Source organism: Triturus cristatus, chromosome 10 (assembly GCF_964204655.1).
Source record: "Triturus cristatus chromosome 10, aTriCri1.1, whole genome shotgun sequence".
NCBI lineage: Eukaryota > Metazoa > Chordata > Amphibia > Caudata > Salamandridae > Triturus > Triturus cristatus.
This window is the reverse complement of record NC_140593.1, coordinates 1,024,462,664-1,024,480,200: the sequence shown is the minus strand read 5'-3', so window position 1 is coordinate 1,024,480,200 and position 17,537 is coordinate 1,024,462,664. Positions and strand designations below refer to the sequence as shown.

At 47.8% G+C, this 17,537-nt stretch overlaps 1 protein-coding gene across 2 annotated transcripts in view; it reads left to right on the top strand.

Moving 5' to 3' along the window:
• Window positions 1-17,537, top strand: part of VWA3A (von Willebrand factor A domain containing 3A) — a 598,738-nt gene that overhangs the window by 179,722 nt on the left and 401,479 nt on the right. For both annotated transcript variants that reach the window (XM_085629052.1, XM_085629053.1), the window contains 2 exons: window positions 12,990-13,055; window positions 14,462-14,593. In XM_085629052.1, the coding sequence (XP_085485178.1) occupies window positions 12,990-13,055; window positions 14,462-14,593 (198 nt within the window). The remainder of the gene's footprint in view (window positions 1-12,989; window positions 13,056-14,461; window positions 14,594-17,537) is intronic.

Below are 17,537 nucleotides of genomic sequence, written 5' to 3'. Positions count from 1 at the left end.
TGGCTAAGTTGTGGAAGCAAGCTTCTGACAACTTGGAAGCCAGCCAAGCAGTAATGAAGGCGTGGTATGACCACAATGCTCACCCGGTGGAGTTGGAGCCTGGCCAGAAGGTGTGGGTGATCGAACCCGGAGAGCTTAGTGCCCTCCAGGATCGCTGGTCAGGACCCTTTGAGGTGTTGGAGAAGAAGGGTAAGGCTACCTACTTGGTGGACCTGAAGACCCCTCGTCAGCCCCTGCGGGTGCTGCATGCCAACCGCCTCAAACCCCACCACGAGAGGCCCGAAGTCATCTTGATGATGGTGACTGACGGAGGAGAGGACGTGGAAAGCGAGCCTCTCCCTGATCTGTTTGCGTCTCAAGAGAAGGATGGGTCGGTGGAGGGAGTGATTCTCTCCCCATCTCTAACTCCTGAACAGCAGGAGGACTGTCGCCAGGTCCTGGGGCAGTACTCTTCGTTGTTCTCCCTTGTCCCGGGTAGGACTCACCTGTGCGTCCATGACGTGGACACAGGAGACAGCCCACCTGTGAAGTCCAAGATCTACCGGATGTCAGACAAGGTGAAGGCCAGCATTCATAGTGAAGTCACTAAGATGCTGGAGCTGGGAGTGATTGAACCTTCTAGCAGCCCCTGGTCTAGTCCGGTGGTGTTAGTACCGAAAGCTGCACCACCGGGTGCCCAACCAGAACTGAGGTTCTGTGTGGACTACCGGGGACTGAATTCAGTGACAAAAACTGATGCTCATCCGATCCCTAGGGCGGATGAATTGATTGACCGGCTGGGAGCTGCCCAATATCTAAGTACCTTTGACCTTACTTCAGGGTACTGGCAGATCTCGTTGACTGATGGAGCAAGGGAAAGGTCAGCCTTCTCCACGCCCAATGGCCACTACCAGTTCTGTGTGATGCCCTTTGGGCTCAAGAACGCACCTGCCACGTTTCAGCGCCTGGTAAACCAGATCCTCACCGGAATGGAGAGTTTCTCTGCTGCTTATCTGGATGACATAGCCGTCTTCAGTAACAGCTGGGAGGATCACTTGCGCCACCTGCAAGCTGTTCTCCAGGCCCTGAGACAAGCTGGATTGACGATCAAGGCCAGCAAGTGCCAGATCGGGCAGGGGTCGGTAGTGTACCTTGGACACTTGGTGGGTAGGGGAACGGTGCAACCCCTCCAGGCGAAGATCGAGGCCATCATGGCCTGGGAACCCCCCAAGACACAGACTGAGGTCCGAGCATTTTTGGGCCTCACCGGATATTACCGCCGCTTCGTGAAGGGGTACGGTACCATCGTAGCCCCCCTCACGGAGCTCACGTCCAAGAAACAACCTCGACGGGTAGTCTGGACGGAGGCCTGTCAGCAGGCCTTTGTGAGATTGAAGAAAGCCATGTGCGAGGCCCCGGTCTTAAGGGCCCCAGACTTTTCCAAGAAGTTCATTGTCCAGACAGATGCATCAGAACATGGCATTGGGGCAGTGTTATCGCAACTCAACGAAGAGGGTCTGGATCAACCCGTGGTCTTCCTATCCCGGAGACTACTTCCCAGGGAACAGAAGTGGAGTGCAATAGAGCGTGAAGCCTTTGCAGTGGTATGGGCTCTGAAGAAGTTGCGGCCATACCTGTTTGGTTCGCACTTCCTAGTTCAGACCGACCACAGACCCCTTCGCTGGCTGATGCAAATGAAGGGGGAGAATCCCAAGTTGTTGAGGTGGTCTATTTCCCTACAGGGGATGGACTTTCAGGTGGAACATCGGCCTGGAGTGGACCACGCCAATGCAGACGGTCTCTCAAGGTATTTCCGCCTTAGTGATGAGAACTCCCAAGGGGTTGGGTAGCTCTCCCCACTTTCAGCTGGGGGGGACGCGTGTTAGACCTGGCAGCCCTTTGGGTGGTCCCTCCTCATCATTATTTATTTTGTCCCACTTTTGCCTCAAACCCTGTTTGAATTTTTCCTTTTTGGGAACCACCAGACTTTTTAGTGTTGCTACAGATTCAGGGAGCCATTTTAGCTACCCCTGAAACTTCTGTCTGAGGGCCTGAAGCACAAAATGGTGGCCACCTGTGACATCACCAGCATCCACTGGAACCTACCAGCACCTTCCAGAACATTCCAGGAGATTCCAGAACCCTGTGACCGTTGGAGGCGGTTTAGAATGTTGGGAGGTTAAGAGAGTGAGTTGGCAGTTGGAGCTGGCAGTTGGCACCTGACTGGTGAAGAGAGAGGAGCACAACAGTGAAGGAGGAAGGAGTGAAGCAGCAGGGGTGGAAACTTGTGCCTGGAGTGGGGTCCATAAACCCACCCTTGATACTTGTCCCTACTGATGGATCCCAGCCTATAGCCCTGTGTGGGAAGAAGACAGAAAAACCCATCCTAAGGACCTGGACAGCAGGAACAGGCCTTAGAACCAAGAAAACAGCAAGATTCTGACCTGAGAACTGGTTTCCCTGGAGTCCGGCGTCGAGTAGCCTGAAGATCTGGAGCCCGAGGTGGAGAAGCGGCGCTGACTGAAGTAGCAGACGTCGTACCCGGAGCCGCCTGAGGTCGTGAGAGGGCGCCGACGGAGGTCGTGAGGAATACCAGAGGTCGAGGAGGAAGTGAACCGAGGTCGAGCGAGCGGCGTCATCGGAGGAGTGAAGTCCGCCCTCCGGAGTCGTCGGAGACCGAGGTAGAGGAGCACCGGAGGTCGGGAGTGAGGATCGCACTCCGGAGTCGCCCGGAACCTGTGAGGAGGAACACCGGAGGTCGGGGGTGAGGATCGCACCCCGGAGTCGCCGGAAGTCGACATCGAGGCCAGGCCGGCCGACGTCATCGGAGCCGAGAGCGCCATCGGACCGGAGCCGCCCGAAGTCGACATCGTGAAGAGACTGCCCGACGCCGTCGAATCGGAGGTCGAGATCGAACCGAGGCCACCGACATCGGACCGGAACCGCCTACCGGCGTCGTCAAAGAACTGACATTGTGCCGAGGCCGCCGAGACCGAACCGGAACCGCCTCACGGCGTCGACACGACTCCAGCGGCGTCGGAACATCAGAAAAAGGGCAGTAAGTGGAGTAGGGGGCGCCTAAGGCCCTGTGGAGACCTGAGAGACTGCTCTAAGGGGCTAGGGAGGTGCTGAAACCAACCTGACTGTGCCAGGGGTGAACTGGGACTAACCTAGAGAGGTTGTGTGGAGAGAGAAAGCCAGGGCATTGGTATTCCCCCCCCTTGATCTACCTCAGTTTAGGCCTCAGCCTTGTCCCAGCCAGGGAGTAGCCCCCCCCTCAAGCCTTCCACAACCCTACAAGCTGTGCCTGGGCCAAATCAGCCCTTAAGAATTGAAGTGTCATCTGATTATATGAGTGTTGCTGTATACTTTTAATTATTTATTGGGGGGTACTGTATTTATTGAGTTTTTACCTATTTATTGCTGCACTATATTTATAGGTCCACAGGACTTGTTGGTGTACAATATTTATTGGTACAGTATTTATTGCCTCAAAGTATTTAATTGTCTGTATATATTGCACTTGTATTTATGCCCTGTTATTTATGATCACCCCTATTTATTCCATCAAACAGCCAATATTTATTTGACCTGCACTATTTAAAATTGTATATTGTGATTGACTTATTTATTTTTCCAATCAGCAACTAAGAGAAAAAGATAAAGAAGAATATTTTCATAATTTTTACGGTGTAGAGTCGTTTTTGGAACGGATGCACGCATGGTTATTGTATGGGTATATTGTATGCTTAGCACTGTGCCTGTTTCCTGACCACTCGAGCCAAGCTACCACAGTGTGTTCGGGGAGTCCACCACTACCCTGCGGAGTGGGAGTGGGCTGTTTCCAACACTGGGCCATTAGGTTGGTCCTGACTGTTTCCACTATCATGTCCGGCTCCATCTCCTCATCTGTTTAGCAGGGGACCGTGGCTCCTCCTTGGCGGGTGGCTGATGTCGCTTACGGATCTGGACGTTGTCCTGTCCAATTCTGCTTCCACATGACTGTTGGTACTTTTCTCGTGCCCTAGTCTTGTATTTTGTAACACATCATTTTTGCGCGTCTATCTTTTTAATCTATATCTGCTCTGTGCTCTTCACACAGCGGAGTCGCGCAGGCAACTTTCCTTCCTACAATGGTTTTTTCCTATACTTCATGTGGTTCTAGCGTCCACACGGTATGCTTATGTGTGTTCCTGTCTTCCACATAACTATCATTCTTACTGTAGTCCTGTTTTGGGTGCTTCTGCTTGATGCCGTCAGCCCTCTCACATGTCTTGTGAAAGAACGACTGCGTACTAGAGTGTCTTGTGTTTCTAGTACTACCGGCACTTTCTGGCCATGGGTCGGCATCCTGCCAATGCTGCCCTGCGTATCTTGGCTGGTGTGGGTCCGACAGTGCTTTTTTCCACTGTTGTGCATACTGGACCGGTATGCGCTGACTCTGTCATACCAGTTTGTCACCTCTCTGGGTTTTACTTACGGTCGACACATCGGATCCTGCGGATCCATCAGAACCTAGGCTCAGTTCCTCTTCTTTGCGAGGCCATGAACTCTCACTTCCGCACCGACATTTCTAGCTTATGCTTTCTTTCTCTCAACCCGGTATACATACGGGGGTTTTCATGCTGTTCTTTGACGGCCTGTGGTGGCTTTGCCTCCCATTGTTTTCCACTCTTTGCAGAGCTTCGTGGTTTGGTGTGGCTGCGCTGGCTTTGCGGTCCCCACCGTGTTTCGTCACCTTGCTGACGGCTAATTTCTCTCGGGAACTTGGTGGGGTTTAGTCGCAGACCCGCCTCCTCTATGGGTATGGCTTTGGTATCTATTCTAAGTTAAGGAATCTGCGGCTAGATGTCTCTATCAGATGTACGAGTTACTCTGGTGGAGACACAGTCTAGCCGCAGACTCCTTAACGCCCACCTGTCCTCCCCGTTCTGCGAGGACCTTTTCAGGTTGGGCTTCCTGCATTCGCCTCCCTCTGGGTGGCTTTGTCTTTCTGCGGGTTGACATCTTTCACTTCACTCCTAGACAGAATGCTTCATTCTGTTTTGCTTGCTCTACTCCACCCATTCTCGTGATTGGGCGGTATGCTCATGTGTCCTTTTACATCCCTATGCCCTGGGTTGTCCAGTGTGGGATCTACTCATGTTTCCCCACCCCACCCCCCCGCTCTCCCCATCTCAATCGCCTTGGGGTCTCTTACCTCCCCTGCAGTCCATTGGTTTGAAGTCTATTGGCTCTGCCTCAGCCTATAGGTCTCTTACTGGGGATACGACTTCTTTTTCTGGTACCGTCTTGTGGTGGATTGTCTCTGCTCATGTGTTCCAGACTTCTTGTCCTTCACGGTTATATATTGTGGTTGCAGACTTTCTGTCGTCTGCCATGGTGTTTTCTCACATCTTCTTCTGCCTCCGGGGGAGGTTTAGCCTTCATTTTAACGGGGCTGCTTCTCAGAGCGGTGCTCTGCTCTTTCTCTTCACTAGTTTTCAATATACAGTGCCTGGCACTGTTCTTTATGGTGCTGTTTTTAACCATTCAATTATTTTTCTTTTTCATCTTTTTTGCACACTGTTCCCATATTCTCACAGTTTTTGGTGGTGGCTCCGCATTGTTGCGCGGAAAAGTTTCTCAGATGAAAACTGACGTCAGCGCGCCGGGAGGGGCATATATGGTTTCGCTGACATTATGTCCGTGGACGACTGAGGGCGGAGCCGTGCGGCGCCGCCCCTCCGGCACGCAGAGGTGCTGCTGCGGAAAGTTTTCCGGATCCACTCTGACGCCTGGGGATATTCTAAGTTAAGGAATCTGCGGCTAGACTGTGTCTCTACAGATACATCGTTACTGAAGGTAAGTAACTCGTCCAACACACACTCTCCACCCATTCACCAGATTCCATAGGAGAAGAACCGACAACCACATCTACCTCACAACTTCACGGTACTTACACTCAAAGCACAAAATATCTTGTGCGATATCCAAATTGATATGGAAGTCAGCCAAGTTTCTGTAAAATGAAATAACTACGTTATTGTCCGCTCACTCCGAAATATCGACTCAACCGACTGGCCAAATAAAATCAGTTTTACCTGAAAAGCCGTGTACTAGCTCCGCTCAACTTGCTAACAATCTGCACCAGTACCTGCCAATCTGCTGAAAGCTGGAAAAACAGGAGAATAAACTCCCGTCAGTTTTGCCAAAAGGTGAAAATACTCACTATTAAAAACAATATACTCGCTGTCTTCTCACCTCAGAAAAGATCTTGCCAGCTAGCTTCGTAATCAAAGTTCTGTATTCACCGAATCGGAACACTGACGGCTCCGCGTCTTCCTGTGCCTTAAACCTTGTGCGATCAATGACATCAACGACATACTGAAAGGTCCTCTCACCGTGAGATGAGCGGCCATCTTAGAATGTCTACCGACTGGTCAAACATGCAAGAAATTGACACGACACAATACTCCGAAAATATTTATGTGTCTACAAATCCAAATTAACGTGAACTGCCCCGCTACATAAACGGTTCAGAACGCTTGCACAATTAAAAAATGACAACCGCAGCAAAATCCTCAAGTTGCACACTGTTCATGCATAGTCAGTCTTGGAACCTCCCAAACATTGGTAATCGTGATACCGTCATGTGCCTTCTGAACATATGTTCCTAGGGGAGTATGTAAGTCCGATTCTAAACATTGTCAACTAGCAAACTCCTCCGTTCAGACCCATTGTGTCTGGTTGCGGGTCAATATTTGAACCATTGAGGAAATATATTGAATATTTTTTACAACCATTTGTGCAACAATGGAAAACCTACATCAAGGATACCACTCATTTCTTGCAACTACTTCAACAACTTGATGGTAAAGATGTCTCTAGGTGGATTCTGTGTACTATTGACGTCACAGCTTTATATACGTCCATTCCGTTGAATGAGGGAATTGATGCTTGCGAGTGGGCACTACTCAGACAAAATGCTACAGCAGCTAACAAGGTTTTTATACTGGAACTCTTACAGTTCTCTTTACAGCACTCATATTTCAAGTGGAATGATGGTTTCTTCCTACAGATAAGTGGAACATCCATGGGTTTTTCAGGAGCCCCAGCGTATGCTAATACATACATGCCAAATTTGAAGAAGAACATATTATGACAGATGGAGATTGGCAAACAAATTTGATTTTCTATAAACTTTTCAGCGATGACATTTTTTTGATTTGGGATAGCAGCAGCGACAGTCTACTCAAGAAGATTACCGATCTCAATCAAAATAGTCCACGCATACATTTTACTCACCAGATGAGTGAAAATCTAATTTCATTTCTAGATGTGCTTATCAGTAAAACATCAGGCAAGTTGGCTACATCTGTTTACCACAAACCCACTGATCGAAATAACTACTTGTTATTCTCAAGTTTTCATCCCACAGCTTTGCTCACAAATCTACCGTATTCACAAATGCTACGGATTAAGAGGATATCGTCCACACCGGAGTCTCTAACGGCAGAAATGTTTGAACAAAAAGAAAAATTCAAAGCAAGGGGATACCCTACATCAGCAATTACATCAGCTGAAAATAGAGAAGGAAGCATAGCGAGAGAAAATCTATTAGCACCTCAAGTAAAAAAAGATCAAGACCGGATGGTCTTTGTATCTAAATATTCAACGAGATCGAAACAAATCAAAAACATTCTCAATAATCGTTGGGACCTTTTGCCGAGTGAGCCTGATTTCAAAGATTTATTTAGAAACAAACCTTTATGTGCCTACACAAGGAGTCGAAATTTGAAAGAACTTCTAACCACAAAATGTCGGAATATGATTACAGGAGTACTAGGAATTAAGAAGTGTTACAATTGTGTCCATTGCAATTACATCATTGCAGGCAATGATATGACGCACCCACAAACAGGGAAAATCATCAAATTGCGTCATTCGACAGATTGCAACTCCATATATGTAGTTTACTGCATCAAATATCCGTGGGCCGGATGTACGTTGGTAAAATGGAACGGAAAATCAAAATCAGGATTACTGAGCATAAAAGTCATATACACGCATGATCTATGTGAAATATGATTATACAACGGTGAAGTTGTATTCGCAATAAATTGTAAAATGTGATGTGTATCATGAATAGAGTAATGTGTTTGTAAGCATTGAAATATATTGTTTGGAGTAAGAAAAAATAGTGAAGTTTGAGTTATCTAAAGCAGTGCAGGCAGGGGCAAGTGTACTTTTTCACTTGCAAGTAATACACGGTGACTCTCCAACCTTCTATATTCCACTGGTTTTCTTTAGGGTCCTCTGGAAGGGTCCTTTTCCTTTAAAACTGCAACCACAACCTACCTATTGACTAACATTGAGCACGCGGTTGTGTTCCCACTCTGCACACGACCTCCGTTGGGTTCCTAGATACTCACCTTTGGTGGTTCTTTGTTTCCCCAGCTCTTCTACGTCTTCTGGGTCCATTCTAGACTTAGGTCTTGATTCGCATGCCACTATTTTAGTATATGGTTTGGTCTCCCCCTGGAGACCACTGTGCATTCTGTGCTACTTACGTATTCTATTGACAAAGTATTGTGTGTATTTTGTGTATATCTACGGGTAGGAGATAATACATTGCGTTAGTGTTAATAATAAATAAGTATTTTTTTTTAACTACACTGTGTGGTTCTTTTTCACTTAACTCATACCATAAGATTAAGTGCTGGTAAAACCAGCTGGTGCTCATGTAAACCGCTCTGATGCCTGATACCTTCGGTCAAGTTCGCGGTTTATAAAACTCCGGGAAAAAACAAAAACTGATGGGTTTCTGAATATCCATGGAGTGGCCTGCTGTGTGCCTCTGACATTTTCTTAATAAAGTTGCTTGGTACGTGGGTCATATTGGATTTCATTTTGTTTAATTTAGTGGATTCGTACCAGAACCGTGTGACTGCAGTAGAAGATCCGTTGTGGAAATCTACTAGCAGAATTCAGTACCAGAGAAATAGAATTCTCTTGCATGGTGCTGCCAAAATATTCTAAATAACAACATTTTAAATCTATGAGGGAAATTAATCCGGAAAGGAGAGTAAATGCCCATGAAAGGAGTTTGCACATCTGCAAAGGCATTAAACTTGTAGGACATAGCCCAATGGAGAAATCAATCAATCAATCAATCAAAGACATTTATAGAGCGCACTACATACCCGTAGGGTCTCAAGGCGCTGGGGGTGGGGGGGTGCCGCTACTGCTCGAACAGCCAGGTCTTCAGCTTCTTCCTGAAGGAGAGGTGGTCTTGGGTCAGGCGCAGGTCGGTCGGGAGGGAGTTCCAGGTCTTGGCGGCCAGGTAGGAGAAGGACCTTCCTCCTGTAGTCGCTCTTCGGATGCGGGGGACGGCGGCGAGGGCGTGGTTGGCTGATCGGAGGTGGCGTTTGGGAGCGTAGAAGTTGATTCGGCTGTTGAGGTAGCTCGGGCCTTGGTCGTGTAGGGCTTTGTGTGCGTGGGTGAGGAGGCGGAAGGTGATTCTTTTGTTGACGGGGAGCCAGTGCAGGTCTCTCAGATGTCCGGAGATGTGGCTGGTTCGTGGGATGTCGAGGATGAGTCTGGCTGAGGCGTTCTGGATCCGCTGGAGTCTCTTCTGGAGCTTGGCGGTGGTACCGGCGTAGAGGGCGTTGCCGTAGTCCAGTCGGCTGGTGACGAGGGCCTGGGTGACGGTCTTCCTGGTCTCGGTGGGGATCCACCAGAAGATCTTCCGTAGCATGCGTAGGATGTTGAAGCACGCCGAGGAGACGTTGTTGACTTGCCTGGTCATGGAGCGGGAAGAGTCCAGGATGAAGCCCAGGTTGCGTGCATGGTCTGTCGGTTTGGGTGCGGTGCCCAGGGCGGGAGGCCACCAGGAGTCGTCCCAGGCGGAGGGTGAGGAGCCCAGGATGAGGACCTCCGTCTTGTCCGAGTTCAGTTTCAGGCGGCTGGTCGTCATCCACTCGACTACCTCTTTCATCCCTTCGTGCAGGTTGGCTCTGGCGGCGGCAGGGTCGTTGGTCAGGGAGAGGATCAGCTGGGTGTCGTCGGCGTAGGAGATTATGTTGAGGTTGTGCTGGCGTGCGATGGCCGCGAGGGGGCTAATGTAGACGTTGAAGAGGGTGGGGCTCAGTGAGGATCCTTGAGGGACGCCGCAGATGACTTCGGTGGCCTCTGACTTGTACGGTGGTAGACGGACTCTCTGTGTTCTTCCGTCGAGGAAGGAGATGATCCATTCCAGCGCCTTGTCCTGGATTCCGACGTTGCTGAGGCGCTGTACTAGGGTGCGGTGGCAGACAGTGTCGAATGCTGCGGAGAGGTCTAGGAGGATGAGGGCCGCTGTTTCTCCGTTGTCCATCAGGGCTCGAATGTCATCGGTGGCGGCGATGAGGGCGGTCTCGGTGCTGTGATTGGCTCGGAAGCCGGACTGTGAGGGGTCGAGGGATCCATTCGTCTCGAGGAAGGCGGCCATCTGCTTGTTGACGGTCTTCTCGATGACTTTGGCTGGGAACGGGAGGAGCGAGATGGGGCGGTAGTTCTTGAGTTCGGTGGGGTCCGCTGTGGGTTTCTTGAGTAGAGCGCTGAGTTCGGCGTGCTTCCAGCTCTCAGGGAAGGTGGCGGTGTCGAAGGATGTGTTGATGATGTCTCGCAGGTGGGGTGCGATGACAGCGTCAGCCTTGTTGAAGACGTGGTGAGGGCAGGGGTCGGTCGGTGATCCGGAGTGGATGGAGTTCATCGTGCGGATGGTGTCTTCGGTGCTGATCGGGGTCCAGGCGTGGAGGGTGGTGGTGAGGGGTGGTTGTTCGGGCTTGGTGTGTGTTGGTTGGTTGTTGAAGCTGTTGTGTATGTCAGCGATCTTGTTGTGGAAGTATGAAGCGAGGGAGTTGCAGAGGTCTTGCGATGGGGTGATGTCGTTGTTTCCTGCGCTGGGGTTGGATAGCTCTTTCACGATGTTGAAGAGTTCCTTGTAGTTGTGTGCGTTGTTGTCCAGCCGGTCCTTGAAAGCAGTTTTCTTGGTGGCGCGGATCAGCTGGTGGTGCTTCCGGGTGGCCAGCTTGAAGGTGGTTCTGTTGTCCGGTGTAGGATCCCTTCTCCAGACTTTCTCGAGGGCTCGGCAGTTCTTCTTGGAGCTCTTGAGTTCGTCGGTAAACCACGGGGCTTTCTTGCTGCCGGGTCTGCTGGGCGGGATCCTCAGCGGGGCGAGTTCGTCCGCGCAGTTGCTGATCCACTTCGTGAGGTTGTCGGCGGCCTGGCTGGGGTTCGCTGAGCTGGCAGGAGGGTGCTGGCTCAGGGAGGTGGCGAGCTGGTCTGCTGTGATCTTGTTCCAGCTTCTGCGGGCGGCCTGTTGCTGGTGGTGGTGGGTCGTCGTTCTCTTGAAGGTGAAGTGGACGCAGCTGTGGTCCGTCCATTGTAGCTCTGTGGCGTGGCTGAAGTCTATGTCTGTGCAGGACGAGAAGACTGCGTCGAGTGTGTGTCCGGCGAGGTGGGTGGGGGTGGACACCAGCTGCTTGAGTCCAAGATTGGCGAGGTTGTCGAGCAGGGTGCTGGTGTTGCGGTCGTTGTTCTTCTCCAGGTGGAAGTTGAGGTCCCCCAGGAGGATGTAGTCGGCGGAGGGGAGGGCATGCGGGCTGACGAAGTCGGCGATGTCCTCGCTGAATTGTGTGCGTGGTCCCGGGGGTCGGTAGATCAGGGTGCCTCTGAGGGTGGTGTTCGGGTCGGTGTGGATCTGGAAATGCAGGTGTTCGGCGGTGGTCAGGGTGTCGTCGGTGCTGGTCGTGATGCGGATGGTGTTCCTGTGGATGATGGCGATGCCTCCTCCCATCTGGTTGGCGTTGCGGTCCCTCCGGACGATCTTGTAGCCCTCCGGGATAGCGATGGCGATGTCGGGAGCTGAAGAGGCGTTCATCCAGGTCTCTGTGAGGAAGGCAACGTCAGGGGCTGTGGCGTCTAGGAGGTTCCAGAGTTCGATGGCGTGTCTGTGGACGGAGCGGGTGTTGAGCAGGATGCACTTGAGGTGGGTGCTGCTGGTGTTCGACTTGGCGGCTGCTGGTGCGAGGCAGGTCCGGATGCAGGTGAATTTGCAGGCGTGGCAGCTGAAAGGTCCGTGGGTGCGTCGTGGTGTAGCTTGATGGCAATCTGGGAGTCGGCCGGTGTTGAGTGCGATGAGGGTGGCGGCGGAGTACGTCTGGCGGGTCGGCCGGGGTCTTCGAGGTCCAGGGGTCCTGGCACTGGGCGCGGTCCAGGCGCGGACGGGCGTAGACGGGCTTGCCTTTGGCGCGCCTTCGGCGCACAATAGGCGCGCCCGCTGCGCGTGACCGCTGCGCGTTCGCACGGTCACCATATAAGGCGAAGTGCGCGGGTGGGCGGAGCAGCTGGGAGGCGGGAGCGGGAAGGGAACAGAAGGAAAAAAGGGGCGGGGTCAGCGGTGGTGGCGGGAAGCGGGGAGCGGGGAGGGAAGACGGAGGGCGGCGAGGTAGGCGGGCAAACAGGAAGGAAAACGCTGACACTGGCACACAACAACAATAAAAATACAGCAGGCACAAATGGAGATCAGTACGTTAACACGGGCACAAAGAAAATAATAACAGCCTAAAGATGACATTGAAATTTACCCCATCATTGGTGGTAAACTATGAGAACAGTGCCAAGAGGATAAAAGCCCTGTCAGTCATGTAATCACAGAGAAGCAGCTCAAAAATACGAAAATGAGATGAAAGTTTGGACCCCTAAAGTTCTATTATAGTTAAACAGTTCTTAATTGAAATAACTCTGGAATCTGTATGCTCGCCAATCCCAAAAACTATGTAATTAAGATAATTTAAAGCGAGCAAGGGACAAAATATACTCACATAGACATGTTGACTGGAAATGTATGTATAAGAAAAGATGTGAAGTGTTAAAAATTGTGTTGTAATGTTGAACTTAAAAAAAGCACAGATTAAAATTATTATCTGAATAGAAATCAAAGTTCATGAAATAATAAACGTTAACCTTTCTATTCCTGAACGTAGGCTTCTCTAAAAGCTCTAGCGGAACGTGTTGGAGGACGATATCACTGTTATTCTTCAAAGAATGAGGTGAGACACTGCACTGTGCTTTATAAATCTTCTAATCTTACTATGGTTGACAGAAACGTGTTATCACTGCAAGAACCACCAAAAATGCTGAATGGTCGCTTGTTGTGCAGCCATCTTTAATCCATCGTTTTGCATTCACATTGTTTCAACACATTTTGAAAATGCAGAGATATATTTTTTCACACATAAAAGTATGCACTTCTTTTTATAATAGGTATGAAAATATTGCAAATGCAATATAGCAGTTTACTGAGTGCCAGCTGGCAGAGAACGGTGGAGGAGGAGCTGGGGGGTTTGAAAAAAAGAAGACCTACCTACTAGTCGTGGGTCACCAGCCTCTCCTCTATTCTCTGCTCTTCCTTGCTCCCGGCAGCACCCAGGCTTTCAGAGTCCCCTAGCCAGTCACTACACTGCTGTCATCAGCATGAAGCAGCATTGTGATTGGCCTGAGCGCCGTGGTTCGGCACTCAGACAGGGATTAGGAGTCTGTGCATGTTCTCCACCCGGCTGTGCAACACAGCCAGATGGAGAACATGCTAAAGGCAAATATATGACGTTGCAACACATGTGTTTACAATGCATGCCTTTACAACACATTCAGTACAACGACCGCGTTGTAACCACACATACTATTACAATGCAAGTCATTACAACGACTTGCTGTAGGGGGCGCTGGCATTTGGAATAGTATAATGTACTATTCCAACTCCAGTCTGTGCAACAGTAGGGAAGGTGTTGGATTGCAAATCCAACACCTAAAGCCCCCTACAGAAAGTTGTAATGGTATGCGTGGTAACAACTCGGTCGTTGTACTGGCCGTGTTGTAATGGTACTGCGTTGTACCAACAGCGTTGTAAATGCTGTTTCCTGCTAAACGCACGTGACTGTTTGGCCGGCCTAAGACGGCTGGCCAAACCATCATGCGTACTTATGGCGCACTATCCACTGCTTCCTCTGAAACTAGCCCAGCCCGCCTGCCCTAACCTGCCTCCAATCCATTATACTAAAAATAAAATGATAATAACGTTCTGTTATTATCATTTTATTGTTCCTTTCTACTGCTCATAGAGCAGGAAGACGACGCTCCTCCACTTTAGCAGAGGAGACACCACTGGGTTTATTTAGGTTTACATGGCAGGGTTTTTTCATAATGCTAAGAATCAAGGACAGGCTATTTTGTTTGACCCAATTTTAGATCATGTAAGCATCCTGCTATGAATTGGCCCATAGGTAAACCTGACTGCATTTCCTGTATGTGCCTTTAAACCACATTTGTTCTTTTTAAGTAGTGCAATTCATGTCGGCGGCTGCACAGATGTATCTTGTCCACAACAGGTAAATATGTGTTCTTGTTGTATTTTTGGGTTTTCGTGCTGTTCATTGTGCCTCCTATCTGGTTATTGCAGGAGCAGATCTATACCAGCAGTGATGTACAGATGTTGGTTTGTGAATATCAGCGAGCAAGGGATGTTCTCAACAAAATCAAAGAAATGCGGCAGGGCATGCTGGGCAATGCCCTAATCAGTATAATGCAGGAGGTAATATTGATGATTGGTTTGTATTGTATTTAGTCTTAGCCTTGGCACAGGCCTGTGTGTTATGTCGAATGTACAAGTTGAATTGAACAAACGACAACTAATACTGTTGCAAGCAAAAAACAGCAAGCAAAAAACAGAACTGGGCAAAGAGTATGGGTGGAGGTAAAAATAAACCCTATGGGCAAAAAGATAGAGGCAGAAACAAGTAAAAAAAAAATCCAACTGTGCTGCAAATGGTTCCTGTGCTGCTTTAGCCAGGATATATATATAAATATATGTGATCAAGACAGCGTCCTGCTGTCGAAACGCGTCATGCCGGGCACTTGCTGTACCAAATGTAGCTGAAATTGATGCAATAAAACTGCACTTTAAATTCAACAAGCAAGCTGTGGTCCGTACTGGAACCAAGCATTTCAGGACTGTGAACTTTATATATATATTCAGTTCCTTAACCATAACAAAATGTTATTAACTCTGACTGAATTTTGCCTTAACAATAACTACTTCCTCTTCCAGAATCAAATCTACCAGCAAATTCAAGGTGTGGCTATGGGGGCAAGCTTTTCACCAAGCTATGCTTGCCTCCATATGGGCTGGTGGGAGGAGGAAGTAGTACATGCTCAATACCAGGACATCATTGACAAACATATAATCAAATGGGTCAGATGTATAGATGATCTTTTCTTAGTTTGGCATGGTAACAGGGAAAGCGCAGTATCTTTCATTAGCTTGCTTAATGATAATGACATTAACTTACAGCTCACATACAATATCAGTAATTACTCGGTTTATTTTCTTGATGTGGAGGTGTTTATTCATAATGATAAACTAGAAACCAGGTTGCATCGCAAACCAACAGCGGGAAATACTATTCTCCACGCTTCTAGTTTTCACCCGAAACACACCATACATAGCATTCCGTATGGAGAAATGCTGAGGCTACGCAGGATATGCATTAGAGATCATGATCTGGCGCTAGCACAAGAGGAATGCAAAAATCGCTTTTTAGCGAGGGGGTACTCTATGCACACAATCTCTGCTGCAATAGATAAAACAAGTAAAATCTGCAGAGATGAGTTACTTTTCCCCATTGCCAGAATGGAATCGCACGTGATCCCTAGTCAAAAAACAGAAGAGCCTCTTAATCCTAGGTTAATAATGACTTATAACAAACAAAGGGATATAATCAGTCGCGTCATAAGAAAAAATTGGCATATTGTACGCACTGATCCCATAATTGGGGAACATCTCTTAGCCGATCCAGTCATTACCTATAGGAAGGCGCCATCATCCAATGACTACTTAGTTAAAAGTAGTCCAGAAATCTCGGCCAATAAAAACTGGCTATTAAGTTCTAGAGGTTTCAAGAAATGTTTTTCATACAAAGCCTGCAAATTGGGTTTGAACAAAAATTATTTTATAACCCCATTCAAATTGGCCCCGTCTACAATCTCGAAATCTTTAACCTGCAAATCAGAGTATGCAATCTATGTGTTGGAATGCGCTTGTGGACTGAAATACATCGGTAGCACCAAGCTGCAAGTCCACAAGCGCATTCTCCAGCACACGAGAGCTGTAACTAACGCAGATCCCAGCTACCCTGTGGCCCGACATATTAAGGAAGTCCACAACAACTCAGTACATGACCTTAAATATTATGTTGTGGACGCGGTACCATCACTTAGGAGAGGGGGTAACAGGGAGGCCCAATTGAGGAAACTGGAAACCAAATATATTTTGGAGTTTGACAGTAAGTCTCCGAATGGTCTTAATACGACCGAAGACTTATATACCTGGCTCTAAATTCTATAAAAAGATCCATAACTTGTATAAACAGTTTCTGAAATTAAGTTTACTGATACTGATATAAATATTCGACTCCTAGCATTAGCTAAGTGGCCTTGAACAGTATCTTAGTTTAAATAATTGTGGTATCCTCCTATATTTCAACAGACTCCCTACTATCTGCAATTTAAAAAAATGAATTTTTTAGATCTTTTCCTTCTTTTGACTAAAAGAGCATTGTCTTTGTAAACACTGGATTTCAATTGGTTTATTCCTAAATGTATTTCAGCACTATTTGCACTTTATTCCAGGTTTTGTACATATTCTCAGCACTTTACATTCTTAGACCTAGCCCAACAATTCATTTATCTTCAAATATTAGTAAAGAATTGTCTTCTTCCAAGGAAGGGATTAATTTTACATCTTATAATGTGGTTTTAAATTGTTTTGAGTGTTTTCATTTAGAATGATTTTAACACGTATTTGAATGTATACCCTCCTACTTATTTCTTCCCCCAAAAAACAATTCTCATGCCACAGGGTCACATCATTTATACAGAAAATACCATTGTATTCGTTAACTGTTTTTAGTGTATTTATACAAGAAGTGGAACTATTTATTGTAATACAGCGATATTAGCTTCAGCTATTCTTCTGCATTATGCCGCGAGTTTAAACATACAGGAGACAAATGTACAGCCTGTTTTCAATGCTTGTTGAATAGATTATGCACATCATATGACTATAATGGTTTAAATCAATATAGGTATGTATGGATTAATGCTTAAAACCATGCATGATCCTTTTTGTATCCCTGTAACTTAAGGCATTATGTCAAAAATAATGATCTGTTGGTAATGAGGACGCATAGTCTGTCTTCATGGTCTATGATTGCACGAGCACTTTATAAAAAGGAAAAAAACTAATGACATGTCATGTGATCAAGGGCGTCATGACGGCATTCACTGCAAGAAAATAACAAAAGAAATAGCACTAATTGGTGTCCGTTTCCTACTTCAGAGGCCTCGAGTATTGGGATACTTCTGCAAAAAGTTTGGATTCTTATGCATATATATATATATATATATATATATATATATATATATATATATATATATATATATACATACATTTTTTTAATTTCCTACTATGGTAATCA